Here is a 14,037-nt window from a genome sequence, read left to right on the forward strand (position 1 = left end):
AATAGGAGGAAATATTTTTTCACTCAATGGTTAACCTGTGGAACTGTTTGCCGGAGGATGGGATAACAGTGCTTAGCATATCTGGGTTTAAAAAAGGTTTGGACAAATTCCTGGAGGAAAAGTCCATAGTCTGTTATTGAGACAGACATGGGCAGCAACTGCTTGCCATGGGATTTGTAGTATGGAGTGTTGTCACGATTTGGGTTTCTGCCAGGTATTTGTGATCTGGCTTGGCCCCTTTTTGGAAAACAGGATAATGGGCTAGATGGACCATTGGTCTGACGCAGTATGGCTATTCTTATGAGCACTATTTTCAAGAGCTGTATTTGCTGCTGGCATCAGATAGGAGAAAATCTATACGAGACCAGACTCCACAGATAACTGGAGGCAGCTAAACTGCAGGATAGGGATGCATCTAAAAGTGGAGCATTTAACCAAGAATCTTTAAAATATCAATTTACTCATACCTTGGCAGAAATGCTTTCAGTTTTGGTCATATTCCCAGATCTCACATCTTTTTTTTTTTGTTATGATATGTTTTTTGCTTAGAAACATCAGGCTTTTTATAAAAAATCTGGGGGTGGGAGAATGTTGCTGCAGGAATGCGCCCTCCCCCATCTGAGCCCAACTTTTGGCATCTGTGTACATCTGAGGAGCAATAGCACTGTGGCTCCTGAGGTTACAACAATTCAGGAAGGAGAGAGAGGTGAAGTTAAAGGGATAATGTTCCAAACTTTTATAAAAGTACTGTTAATATACATATATCCCAGGAAAGGAAAATTACAAGAATGAGACCTGGGGCAGCTGAATAATTCTACTGTCCAGCCTGCAAAACACTTTATTCAAGGAAATAGTCAAATCTCTGGAGATATTCCACCTGCTGCAACTAAGCTTTTTGGGCTAGCATCTCTCCTCAATCACTGGCTGACTACTTCCGCGACAAGGTGCAAAAGATCAACCTTGAGTTCACTACCAAGCCACCTCCTCCTCTTCACCCTTCAACCCTCTCCCTCAACCAACCAACCCAGACCTCCTTCTCCTCCTTTCCTGATATCTCCGAGGAGGAAACCGCCCGCCTTCTTTCCTCCTCAAAATGCACCACTTGTTCCTCTGATCCCATCCCCACCAACTTACTTAACACCATCTCTCCTACTATCACCCCCTCCATCTGTCATATCCTCAACCTCTCTCTCTCCACTGCAACTGTCCCCGACACCTTCAAGCATGCTGTAGTCACGCCACTCCTCAAAAAACCATCACTAGACCCTACCTGTCCCTCCAACTACCGCCCCATCTCCCTCCTACCCTTCCTCTCCAAGACACTTGAGCGCGCAGTCCACAGCCGCTGCCTTGATTTTCTCTCCTCTCATGCCATCCTTGATCCGCTTCAATCCGGTTTTCGCCCTCTTCACTCGACAGAAACAGCACTTTCTAAAGTCTGTAATGACCTGTTCCTTGCCAAATCCAGAGGCCACTACTCCATCCTCATCCTCCTGGATCTATCCGCCGCTTTTGACACTGTCAATCATGACTTACTTCTTGCCACACTGTCCTCATTTGGGTTCCAGGGCTCTGTCCTCTCCTGGTTCTCCTCCTATCTCTCCCACCGCACCTTCAAAGTTCACTCTCATGGATCTTCCTCCACCCCCATCCCCTTATCTGTTGGTGTTCCCCAGGGATCGGTCCTTGGACCCCTTCTCTTCTCAATCTACACCTCTTCCCTGGGCTCCCTGATCTCATCTCATGGTTTCCAGTATCATCTCTATGCTGATGACACCCAACTGTATCTCTCCACACCAGACATCACCGCGGAGACCCAGGCAAAGGTATCGGCCTGCTTATCCGACATTGCTGCCTGGATGTCCAACCGCCACCTGAAACTGAACATGTCCAAGACCGAGCTTATCGTCTTTCCACCAAACCCCACTTCTCCTCTTCCTCCACTTTCTATCTCAGTTGATAACACCCTCATCCTCCCCGTCTCATCTGCCCGCAACCTCGGAGTCATCTTTGACTCCTCTCTCTCCTTCTCTGCGCATATCCAGCAGATAGCCAAGACCTGTCGCTTCTTCCTCTTTAACATCAGCAAAATTCGCCCTTTCCTCTCTGAACACACCACCCGAACTCTCGTCCACGCTCTCATTACCTCTCGCCTGGACTACTGCAACTTACTCCTCACCGGCCTCCCACTTAGCCATCTATCCCCCCTTCAGTCTGTTCAGAACTCTGCTGCACGTCTCATATTCCGCCAGAACCGATATACTCATATCACCCCTCTCCTCAGGTCACTTCACTGGCTTCCGATCAGATACCGCATTCAATTCAAGCTTCTCCTTCTTACCTACAAATGCACTCAGTCTGCTGCCCCTCACTACCTCTCTACCCTCATCTCCCCTTACGTTCCCGCCCGTAACCTCCGTTCACAGGATAAATCCCTCCTCTCAGTACCCTTCTCCACCACCGCCAACTCCAGGCTCCGCTCATTCTGCCTCGCCTCACCCTATGCTTGGAACAACCTTCCTGAACCCTTACGCCAAGCCCCCTCCCTGCCCGTCTTCAAGTCTTTGCTTAAAGCCCACCTCTTCAATGCTGCGTTCGGCACCTAACCCTTACCGTTCAGTGAATCCAGACTGCCCCTATCGGACCGACCGTTCACTTGTCTATTAGATTGTAAGCTCTTTGAGCAGGGACTGTCTCTCTTTGTTAAATTGTACAGCGCTGCGTAACCCTAGTAGCGCTCTAGAAATGTTAAGTAGTAGTAGTAGGTATATTTGGCTCTGTCTCATAGAAATGTACTTTGACTCTTCACTTTTTCTACCGTAGAAGCCTTTGCTGTAACTACTAAAATATATTATTCATTGTTGCTAAAACTACTACTTAGAAGTGCATGAAAACAAAAATGCTGCATGTCCTCTGAGTCTCCAATTCTATTTATAAAGAAAAAGGAACAAAGAGGAATTTTCCCCTTGAATTAACAATGGGTCCAAGTGTTAGCAGTGTCCAGCTCCCAGCTTGTGCTCTGCAACACAATCTGTTGTGTGTTCTGCTCTGGTGCACATATGTGAATGCACACCACATACACACACAGGCTCTGCACTCACCTCCAATGGTGCTCAACTAATGAGTTACATCTTATGAGCTGATACGGGGGTGTGCTGTTTTGGCAGCAATCTAACACAGCAGCCGCTTGCATCACCCTCCCACTTTCCCCTCTCCCATCCATCTGTCTTTTGAGCACAGACAGAAGAAGAGACAGCAGTGCTGCACAGCACATGGAGGCAAAGAACCAACGGGTGCCGACAGTTCTGGAGGACGACGCAGCTGCAGAGGAAAAGGCTTCGCTCAAATTGCCAACTTGTGTTTATTCATAAATGACTGTAACCTGCACAGAGTGGCAGGTGCGGCTCTGCTGCCTTGTTTGGCAGACTGGATGGATCGTACAGGTCTTTATCTGTCGACATTTACTGAGTTATGTCTCATATTAAGATGCAAGTTTAAAATCAGGATTGGCCAAAAAAGTCTCCCCTCCTGGAACTGGGTAACTTGGCAGCTCTGACTGCAGCTGGTGGTGTGGGTGGGGTATATGCAAATAACTTATCAATTAATTACTTAATGATCACTACGGATATACAGCCCACTGCATGCATACATCTCAGTGTGTGAATCCTCTTCTGTGGTATGCTAGAGGCTGCCTGTGTTAAACTCCTGCAGCACCAGGCTAAAATGACCATATTATAAAGAAAGCAAGACTCATTTCAGTTATGGATTTAAAGCTGAGTTAGAGGCTTCAGGTCGGGTCATGGAGCAGTGAGGTAGCAGAAATTACTGCTCCTGATTCTCCCTATGTAAATCGGCACCTAATCTGTCCGCCCTTTTTCCTTTAAAATACTTGGGCTGGCTTTAGGGCTTTAGCATACGACTCATTTTACTACATTCAGCTCCAGATGACTAAAATTACTAAAAATGACAGAGGAGCCAAGCCGGTGATTTCCAAGATGGTGGACAAAAGCACACCTCCCTTGCCCATTCCTTAACTTGGCATAGACAGCAGAAATAACAGTGGAGGCGAGAGCGGCAACAGAGCACACAGAGGGCAAACAATTGCAACTTATACTGGACAAGCTTCATACCATGGAACAACGCCTCACATCTCTCAGGCTGCACGAGTCAGGACCGTGGAGGATAGCCTGCAAGTGCTACTAAGTGATCGGCCACAGTTGCGGGAGAAAATTAGTGAACTTGAATCAAAAATAGAAGAGCTAAAGAACCACTCAAGATGGAATAACCTAAGGCTTGTAGTTTTACCCGAGTAGATTCTAGATCGAGAAATGTGTAGATCTTTAGAGACCTAGCTCACCATCTCAATTCAGCTCACAGATGCTGCAGGGCCGCTTCATATTGAGAGAAATCACCGCATGGGGCAACAGTGGGATTCCACTGAACGTCTGAGGATGGTAATTCTCAAAGTACTGAATTATAGCCACAAGTTGGCGATTTTACAAGCCCTAAGATCTGGAAAAGCCTTAGAATACAGTAAGCGTATTCTCTGGTTTCAAGACTATTTCACTAAAGTGTCCTTAGCCCAGAGGGCCTTCTCACAACTATACTCATGTTTGTTGAAAATGCATGTTCCTTTTAGCCTGTTATATCTGGATCAGCTGAAGATCATATATGAAGGAAATATACAATTCTTTGATGCTGTGCCAGATGCCACTAAATATGTGGACAGTTTGGAATCACTGAATGGGAGCGTTAACTCCAGATCATGTTTGGCACAGGACATGTTCTGTTTGGCAATGGGGCCTTTAGCAGCCCAAGTTGTTGTGGGTCTTGTTCTTGCTCAGTCCTGCAGGTTTAATTGATGCTGCTGAGGCAGTTCCAGTGTTGGACTATCGTTTTGGGTCATCTTATTCTGCATAGGAGAGTGGTCAGAGGCTGACAGTGTAAGTGGACCTGCAGATTATGTTTGCCATTCTCATTCAGCAGATTTGAGTTCTCGAGCATGGACTATTTGGCAGGTCTGAGGCACGAGATTTACTTGATATATTCCTCACGCTTTGAAGCTGGACCTGTCCTCGTATTTATATGATAGCATGGCAAGAAATTAGTAGCCAGTTCTAGAACTCCTGTTCATGCATTAATAAAAGGAAGGGCAGGCAACTTAACCCTTGTCAAGACTTATTACTGTTTAGAACTTTCAGCAGCGTGTCTGTACTGGACCAATAAAAGAAAAGACAAAAAATGTGTGCAGGCATCACGGAGAAGATTTGAGTTCTGGGATCTTAAATACTGAGTTTGATTCCCCTGTTAGGCGAAATAGGCTGCTCTCAGCACATATTCTGTTCTTGACTAGTTAATCCACACCCAAAATTGCTCCATTGTTCATATATACTTGGGTAAACGTTGTTCTCACTACACTTGGAGTGCAATATTCCTTACTTCTTGGAGTTTCATTTTTGTATTGATATTACAAGATATGAGAGGAATTGCACAGTTCATTGCCTGTTTATAAAATAATACGGTATATGTTTCTATCAGGGTTGATCATCCGCTTTTGACACAGGGAAGTCTTGAGACTCTATAGGTGCTACTAGTAAGTGTAGGGATATAGGGTTGGAGATGGGTTTGGGGAGTACTTACTGGGGTTTATGGGGAAGAGGCCCACATCTAGGAGCTCAGAGGTTGCAATTCTGTGATATTTTGCTAGAGCTGGGGGGGGGGGGGGGTGGAGGCTGGGACACCCCTCCAGCTCTTTGGATCTGTCAGTATTTCCTTGGTTAAGATCTCTATTTTCGCTTTATACAAGAGACACATTTAAATGCTCTTGAACATGCCAAGCTGTGTCATTAGTGGGTAGGTAATTACTTTGAATCACCTACTTTGGGTAAAAGGTGGGTGTGATTATTTTGATTCGGAGAAGTATTCAGTTGGTGACCCACAAGGTGATACAAGATCCCAAAGGCAGATTTATCAAGGCCTCAATAGCTTTAGATGGCAAACCCTTGCTGTTATGCAATATTTATGCCCCTGTGTTCAATAAAATTGTTTACAAACAAATTTTGAAATAGTTATATAGTTTTGGGGATACACCCATATGGACAGGGGAGATTTTAATGCGGTGTATGACCCGTTGTTGAACAGATCCTAACCCACAGGGAGAGAAGCCTACTAGAAACAAGGGGGGCTACCATGCTATGCTCTTTGCTGGATGTATGGAGAACCTTACATCCAACAGACTGTGATTATACACATCTATCAAGAGCACACTCCACCCTGTCCAGGACAGATTTATTTATCAGCATCTAGGGAGGTCCTTTCAGAAGTGGGTTCAGCCACAACTGGCCCTATACAGATATTGGATCATGCATGGGTGAAAATACACGTTTTAAGTCTCACTCTTCCCCTGGATCTAAATGGAAATTCCCTATTCGATTATACAGAGCTAGCAAATTTCCTCCTCTTTTGATCTCTAAATGAAAATTGTACAAGGAGAGTAATCGGGAACACCAGAATGACTCTATTCTTTTCTGGGAAACTGCTAAAGTATTTTTGCAGGGTGAAATTATTGCATACACTAGTTTCAACAAGAAAGTGTGACATAGGGAAATTCTGTGGCTGGAGTGGGAGGTCACTTACTTGTGATAGCAATACGGGAGACGACATACTTTGTATATTAAAAGCATGCTTGCTGGAAGCTCAACAAGCTCTAAACAAACTTATCCATCAAAACACACAAAAATCAATGAGCAATTACAAATACATTGAAAGACTCACGGGGGGGGGGGGGGGGGGGGTTGCATATAAAGATGATTAAATTAATTCAATATTGTTGCCATATTATACTCTACTCCCACAGAGTCTATTATGGACAGTGACCTTTATCTTTCAAGCATGGAACTGCCCCAAATCTTTTTTTTTTGGGGGGGGGGGGGGGGGGGGATTCATATATGCTTGATATGTGTATTCACCGGAGGAGGTGAAGTAGGCAATACAATAAAGTCCTCTGGGTAAGATCCCAGGGCCAGATGGGTTAAGGAGCAAATTTTATACATTGCTGAAAGCGTATATAGTTCTCACATTGACTTTAGTATTTAATGCAACTATAGACTGGGGTACATTACCCTCTTATCTTAATACCACACAGATTATGGTTCTCTTGAAGCCAGGGAAGTACCCAGAATGCCCGGAGTCTTACCATCCCATCTCTTTATTAAATTACTAGTGGAACCCAGCCCATTTCCTCAACAATGAAAGGGGCTCTAGGAAGGCTCTCTTGTAAGCGATTTTTTGTCTCTCCCCTGCCCTCCTCTCCATGTCCAGCGATTCTCCTCTTCCCTGCCCTCCCATCCGTGTCCCACGATTATCTTCTCTCCTGTCCTCTCCTTCCATCCCATCCATGTCCATCGATTCTGCTCTGCTCTCCCCTCAATGTGCCATGATTCTCTCTTCTTTTGTACCTCATTGTTTTCTGGCTGGCATGGCTAGATTCCCTACCGTTGGTAACATCCTGATGTCAGCTCGCCTCCAGCGTTCTCTTCCCTCTCACTGTTCCACCCTCTGACGTCATTATGTTTTGTTGCAAGGGCGGGACAGTGAGGGGGAATGGAACGCTGGAGGCTGGCCGACGTCATGAGATGTTACGAACCCAGGCAGCCAGACAGCGATGGAACGTTGGAGGTGCAAATTATTATATAGGACGAGGCTACATTGCTAGCAACAATTTTAACCAATAGGCTGTCTAGCGTATTGCATTCCTTAATAGTGGAATCACAATTGGGAATTGTTTGTGGCCGTGCCATCTCAAAAAAATATGACACAGATTCTGGCTGCTTTTGAAATGGCACACTTTGGAGAGACCCCTTCACTTCTCATCAGCTTTGATGCTGACAAGGCTTTTGACAGTGTGGTGTGGGGGTTCCTCTATGGTGTTTTGAGAGCCTATGGGGTGGTATACTTCTTTATTAGAGCAACAGAAGCTTTATATTCTGACCCAAAGGCGAAGGTATGGGCTAATGGTGGTATCAGATTCATTTTCAATTCAGAGGGGAACCCGCCAGGGTTGTCCTTTGTCTCCATTACCTTTTGTTTTGACTTTAGGCTCCTTGATTAGGGAAATCCAGGGTAACCCCGAGATACAGGGATTAACAGCTGGTAAAAGTATATTTAAAATAGCTGCCTTTGCAGATGATCTATTGGTCTATATAACTGAAACGCATTCGTTCTTCCCTGTTCTCCTGGACTGTCTCCGTGAATATGGAGATTTCTCAGGATTCCAGCTAAATCTCAAAGTCAGAAGCTTTGGTGGGATCTGACTCTTTACAGAGAGACTGGGGGGACATCATTTCCTTACACTGGGTGAATAACTCATTCCGTTCTTTGGGGGTATAGTTATCCATGGACACTCCTTCAATTTATAGACTAAATGTTGATAAAGTTATGACATGAAATGTCAGTTTGACCACTGGTCTACCTTGTCTTGTTTGATGGGTAGAATACATTTGTATCGTATGGTGGCTTTCCCACACTGGTTTATGTCCTTCAGTCTCTCCCCATCCGCCTTCTTAAACGAGATGTTAGAGCCTTGCAAAAGTTATTGACCAAGTTTTGTTGGGGTGAGGGATAAGAAACCTAAAATGAGATGAGATGGAGCTTTCTGATGGGTAATTGGAATCGGGGTTGATTGGGCGTGCCAGACATGAAGTTATATAACCAGGCTTGTCTTATGTCACCTAAGAGACTGGATTATGAGCATGAGTGTTTACAGATGTACCATTTGAATGAGAATACTTTCATCCCTGGAATCTTAATTATCCTATACAAGCACACCTACCTACCTAAGCTGCCCAAGCCCTTTTGTAGGAGTTTTCTGTTAAGTCCTCTTTGGTTTCTGTGGAGGGAGTTACTCCGTTTTGGAATCAAGATCCTCATTGTGGATTAGTGGAAAATGCAGAGTTTAAGCAGGGAATGGAAAATGTGGTGTTTAGTTGGTGAAAAGCCAGGAGTATTCTTTTGGTTGAACATCTGATACAGGTGGTTCCTTTTTTACTTTCCCAGAATTACAACAAAGATGGTCCTTTGGCCCAGCAGACCAATATGCCTATGTACAATTATCACATTATCTGACCTCTCTATCTTCACAGTGCTGTTCTTTGAGATTTGGAGGTCAAATGAGTTTTTAGAAGGAGATGCTTTGGGGCAGGTTTCAATCTCATGGTTTAATAAAGAATTAAACAGGCATCAACCCCAACATGTATTTACCAGTTTTAGAGGCCTGGAAGAGATCTGGGTGGCCTTATACATCTCACAACTTTTCAAGATATTTTTAAAGCACTACCAGGGGTGGCACACAGTGCAGAACTACAGGAATGTCATTTTCGCACTGTACATAGGGCCTATTTTTAAAAGCAGGCTTTTCTTGTTGGCTGTGCTGACACCCCTCAATGTCTCAAATGGCAAGCTGGAGAGAATTCCTTTTCTCATGGTCTCTGGCAATGTAGACAGGTAAGGGCATTTTGGAAAGCATTGTTTAATTATCTGCAATTAGTACTGGACACTCAACTCATTTTTTCCCCTTGAGGGGATCATTTTTAATAAACCTGCTTCACTCTGTACCTGAGGTGTAAATGAGCAGCTCTTTTGGGGCAAATCATATATAATGGGGAAAAATGCATTCTGAATCACTGGTTATAACTGTCCCCCTCTGACACTTTGGCAATGGAGGAACAAACTTCATGCTCTAATGTTATGGGAGGCTTAAGGGGCCAGATTCTCTCCAAAAAGGCAAAACGTATTTTTATTTGTAAGGGAACATATTTACAAAACATATCCCCCCAAGGTCTGCAGTCAAGTATTGGATTTGGATCAGTTACAGGAGGTAAATAAGGTCTCTGTTGATACTTATTGAGCTTCAGGTGGGGGGTGCGGGGTTAATTGTTCCAGTTTAATGACACTATTTTGTAATGGTTGAGGGTCATAAGAGAAGAGACTCCAGAGCAATGTTCTGACTTTATAATACAATACTGAGGTATTGTTCAAGGGGAGGGGAAGGAATGTGTTCGCTTCCATTCAGTTATGTATAATTTTGTTTTCTTTTTATAATTCAATAAAAGATTTTCTAATAATAAAGCACAGTTAGAGACCTCATACAGCAATTAGACTAGAACAGAGAAAGGGGGCAATGGGTAGTTTGGGAGAGAAGAGCGAATGATGAGGACATACTTCGTGGAGGGAAACAGTAAAGCGGGGAGAGGCTTGGTAGGGAGGTAGGAGAGAGAGAGATTGTGCTACAGATCTGATTTTAATACCTTACTATGCTCCTTAGCACCATACTATTAAAGCACTTTACAATACAAAAACTAAAACTAGTACAATATATACTTAATTACCAATCAATACAATTTTGGATTTTAGATTTAATTATTGCCTATTCCTAATGCGAGTTCAAGGCATTGTTACAAGAAGGTACTGCAGTTATTTTCCTGCAATTGGAATGGGTCTATGAAACTGCAAATGTCTAACAGCTGCTAGTATGTGAGTCTCTCTCTGTGTAAACACAAGACACACATGGGCACATAACACTCACATGCCAAGTTTTTTTGTTTTACTGATCTGTGCTTGGTTCCATTGTTCGAAGTACCATACCTTAACATCTAGCTTTCCCAAGTGCTGAAGGACCCAGATGCGGTGGGACCAGGCGTTGTAGTTGCTTGGGTACCTGTCTGCGGCATCGCTGCACACCTGCAGTTCCTCCTGGACAATGTTCAGCAGTCCCTGGCTGGGTATGGGTCCTGAGCAGCTTTTATTTGGGACAGTGGGCACGGAGTGTTCTTGTGCTAGCCGCTGCAGCACCCATCGCCTGTCTCACGGGGCAGGGTGGTAGATGATGACATGAGAAACACAGAAACAAGCCTTTTGTTACTTGCAGCAGTGCCGAAAACATGTTCATTGCCCAGCAGAGCACAGAGAAGTATCAGTGTATAAAAGCAGTGAGCCAATCAATGCTGAGAGGAGTTATTCAAACCAAGCAGCTCCAATCTCACTTTCTTGCTGGACTTCTGAACAAGACAGTGGCTCTCAGTGTGGTTTAAGAGAGTTAAGAAACACTCTGTACTAATCATTTCTGCAACAGTCTACTGCTGCAACATGAACTGGGATCACAGAAACCACTCAACAAACATATTACCATTTGTTGTAAATGTGTGTACTTCATTTAAAAGTGAAGCGCAAATAATTTTCCTTATAATTAATTTCCCTCTGAAACAATATGTTTTTACTATCAGTTCCCATTAAGGATGACACTGGATTATACATAGCACAGTTCACGTATCATGTGACACAGACCCTCGCCTTCTGCTAGACAGCTGATATGTGGAAAAACACTAAGATCTGAGTACCTGAGCTACTCACACAGACTCCCTCACCATCACCAACTCCTTACCACTCCTCTCACATACTCAAAACCCTGATCTCTACAGAGCTGATCAACAGCCATTCAGGTGACTGTTTAAATAAAATGGGATCATATGCCTATTTTAAGCTGCAGGCAAACCGTACGTAGAGCAGTTGCTCCCATGCTGCACCAAGATGCCACCTGTCTGAAGCAGCTTGAACAGCAGAAGAACCAAGATCCAGGGATCATCAATCAGACTTTCAGCAGAACCTGCACCATGATCAGGTTCAGCTTTAGTGTAGGATAAAGGTGCTGTACCACAAGGGGGTGTGACTGGGAGTGGTGAAAGATCCCCTGCTAACTCAAACTGTCCCCCACATCCAGGACATGCACAGAATGCCATGCAGCAACTCACACGATCACCCCACACGCCCAATGTGTGTGTGTGTTTGTGTTTCTGTATGTGCGTGTATGGTGGGGGAGGGGGGGGCACATCCAGTACAACTGCAACGCCAGCCTTGACCCTGACGTGATCGTTAGCCATATAAAATGTGCTACTGCACAACCAGTCTAGAGCTGTCCTGGAGGAGCAATTTTTAAGGAGGACTTTTTTGTTGTTGTTGTTGTTAAGAACATAGGCATTCCATGCCCTTCCTCCAGATCCATTGATTCTAACTCCCCTACGTACATCCCATATCAAATGACAGCCCCTTTCCCCCATCAACTCATCTCCACCTTCCCTTCCAGGACAACCCACCCCACCCCTCACCTTCCCTACCTGGATTAAGATGTGCCCTCACACTTCTTTCAAGTGCCCTCTACCCCAGAGGCTATGCCAGTTCCCTTGCTGACTGTACTCTTCAGTAGCTGCTATGGAGGTCACCTGAGTACGGCACACAGCAGCTGGTTTGGCTGATGGCACACAACACCCCAGGACCTAAAAATCTGACAATCAGAAGCCCAGTCCTAAATCTAGCCTACGTCACAGAGGCATTATTCATATTCAAAGAAGGACCTATGTGCTATCAATAACTCGCACACAATAATTTTGTAGAATACCAGCAGAGAATCTAGTTAACTTCAAGTGCAGTACAGCTGCTAGATCACTGGATTACTTATTCCAATCACTAAACGGAAAATAAAGAAACAATCTACCTGTATTGTCTGGGTGGCGTTGATGCTCTATTTGGATTGGTCCCAGTCTCCTTTCTTTCTTTCCTCTCAAAAATGAAATATATAATCCTAGACCATATTTTCAATTTTTTAGCTCAAGGTAGATTACAAAATTTTTCAGGTACAATATTGTCCCTGCCCCAAACATCCTAACTTTTCCCAGGTTCTCCTTCCTTCTTTTCCACCATCACCATGTCATGCTCTTTCCACTCATACCCGGATCCGACCACTATTTCTCTCATTGTTCTTCCCTTCATTCTCTTTCGTTTTCTAGCTTCTCCCTCTTAGCATTTCAACTCCTTAAAACTCTCCCTTGTATGCATCCTCCATCAGCACTTCTGCCCCACTCCTATCTTATCACCACCTCTAGCTTTCTTTCATACACACCCTACTACCTCTCTGGCTCTCTTTCACATGCCCATCCCATCTTTACCAGCTCTTCTGCACTTTTCCCCAATAATCCATCACACATAGTTTTCATTCAGCCCACCACACCCTACTGCTCTTACCCCAGTCCTCCCTTAGCTGCTGGATAAAACATGGTACTTTGGGGCAGGGGCATAGCCAGACTTGCATGGGAGGGGGGTCCACAGCTCGAGAGGAGGGGGCACATTTTAGCCCCCCCGCCCCCCTCCCGCCGCCATCGTCGCCCCCCCGTCTCTGCCGACCCCCCTCCCGCTGCGAACCCACCCCCGCCGCCGCCTACCTTCCGTTTTGCTGGCGGGGGACCCCACTCCCCGCCAGCCGACGTCTTCTCCCGTAAAACGCAGCAGCCGGCACTGGCAGAGAAAAGTCTTCATCCTCGCATGCTGACGTCCTGTTCTCTGAGTCTGACATCCTGACGTCAGCATGCGAGGATGAAGACTTTTCTCTGCCAGTGCCGGCTGCTGCGTTTTACGGGAGAAGACGTCGGCTGGCGGGGAGTGGGGTCCCCCGCCAGCAAAACGGAAGGTAGGCGGTGGCGGGTTCACCGGGAGGGGGTCCCCACGGAAATCTACGGGGGCCCAGGCCCCACGTAGCTACGCCACTGCTTTGGGGAAGATAACGGTGCCAGAAAGCCCATGTTTGCATTGTTGCCATCAAGGAGATGGGGGAAGGTGACCGAATTCCCTCCTGCCTCTACCTCCTTGTGCTTCACCGACACCCCCCCCCAGCACTCACTCCTCTTTTCCCCCATAAATCACTCAGAGTTCTCTGATTTGTGCTAAGATACAGCTGAATAGAAAACAATAGCGTAACTCTTCTCCAGACCCTCCCCACTTCTGCTTCTCCCCACATACTACCTGTTGACATGAGGACAGAGCACTAGTAAGACTGGAACTGAAAAATTTATGGAATGTTTATAGTTATAGCCAACAGCTTTGCAAACCCCTTTGATTTGGTCCTAAATAAAATAAATAAATTTGCTTTGCTCTCTTATGAATTATTACAAAAGAGATCTGGGTTAGATAATGTTGGAATCTTGGGATGTAATT

The 14,037-nt window shown here is 45.1% G+C and overlaps 1 protein-coding gene across 1 annotated transcript in view; it reads right to left on the minus strand.

Moving 5' to 3' along the window:
• The window catches only part of PTAR1 (protein prenyltransferase alpha subunit repeat containing 1), a 98,059-nt gene that overhangs the window by 10,435 nt on the left and 73,587 nt on the right, over nucleotides 1–14,037 (minus strand). Inside the window, exon 5 of the mRNA XM_030193852.1 lies at nucleotides 10,642–10,855. Within this exon, the coding sequence (XP_030049712.1) occupies nucleotides 10,642–10,855 (214 nt within the window). The remainder of the gene's footprint in view (nucleotides 1–10,641; nucleotides 10,856–14,037) is intronic.

The sequence above is a fragment of the Microcaecilia unicolor genome, chromosome 2 (assembly GCF_901765095.1).
Source record: "Microcaecilia unicolor chromosome 2, aMicUni1.1, whole genome shotgun sequence".
NCBI classification, from domain to species: Eukaryota; Metazoa; Chordata; class Amphibia; order Gymnophiona; family Siphonopidae; genus Microcaecilia; species Microcaecilia unicolor.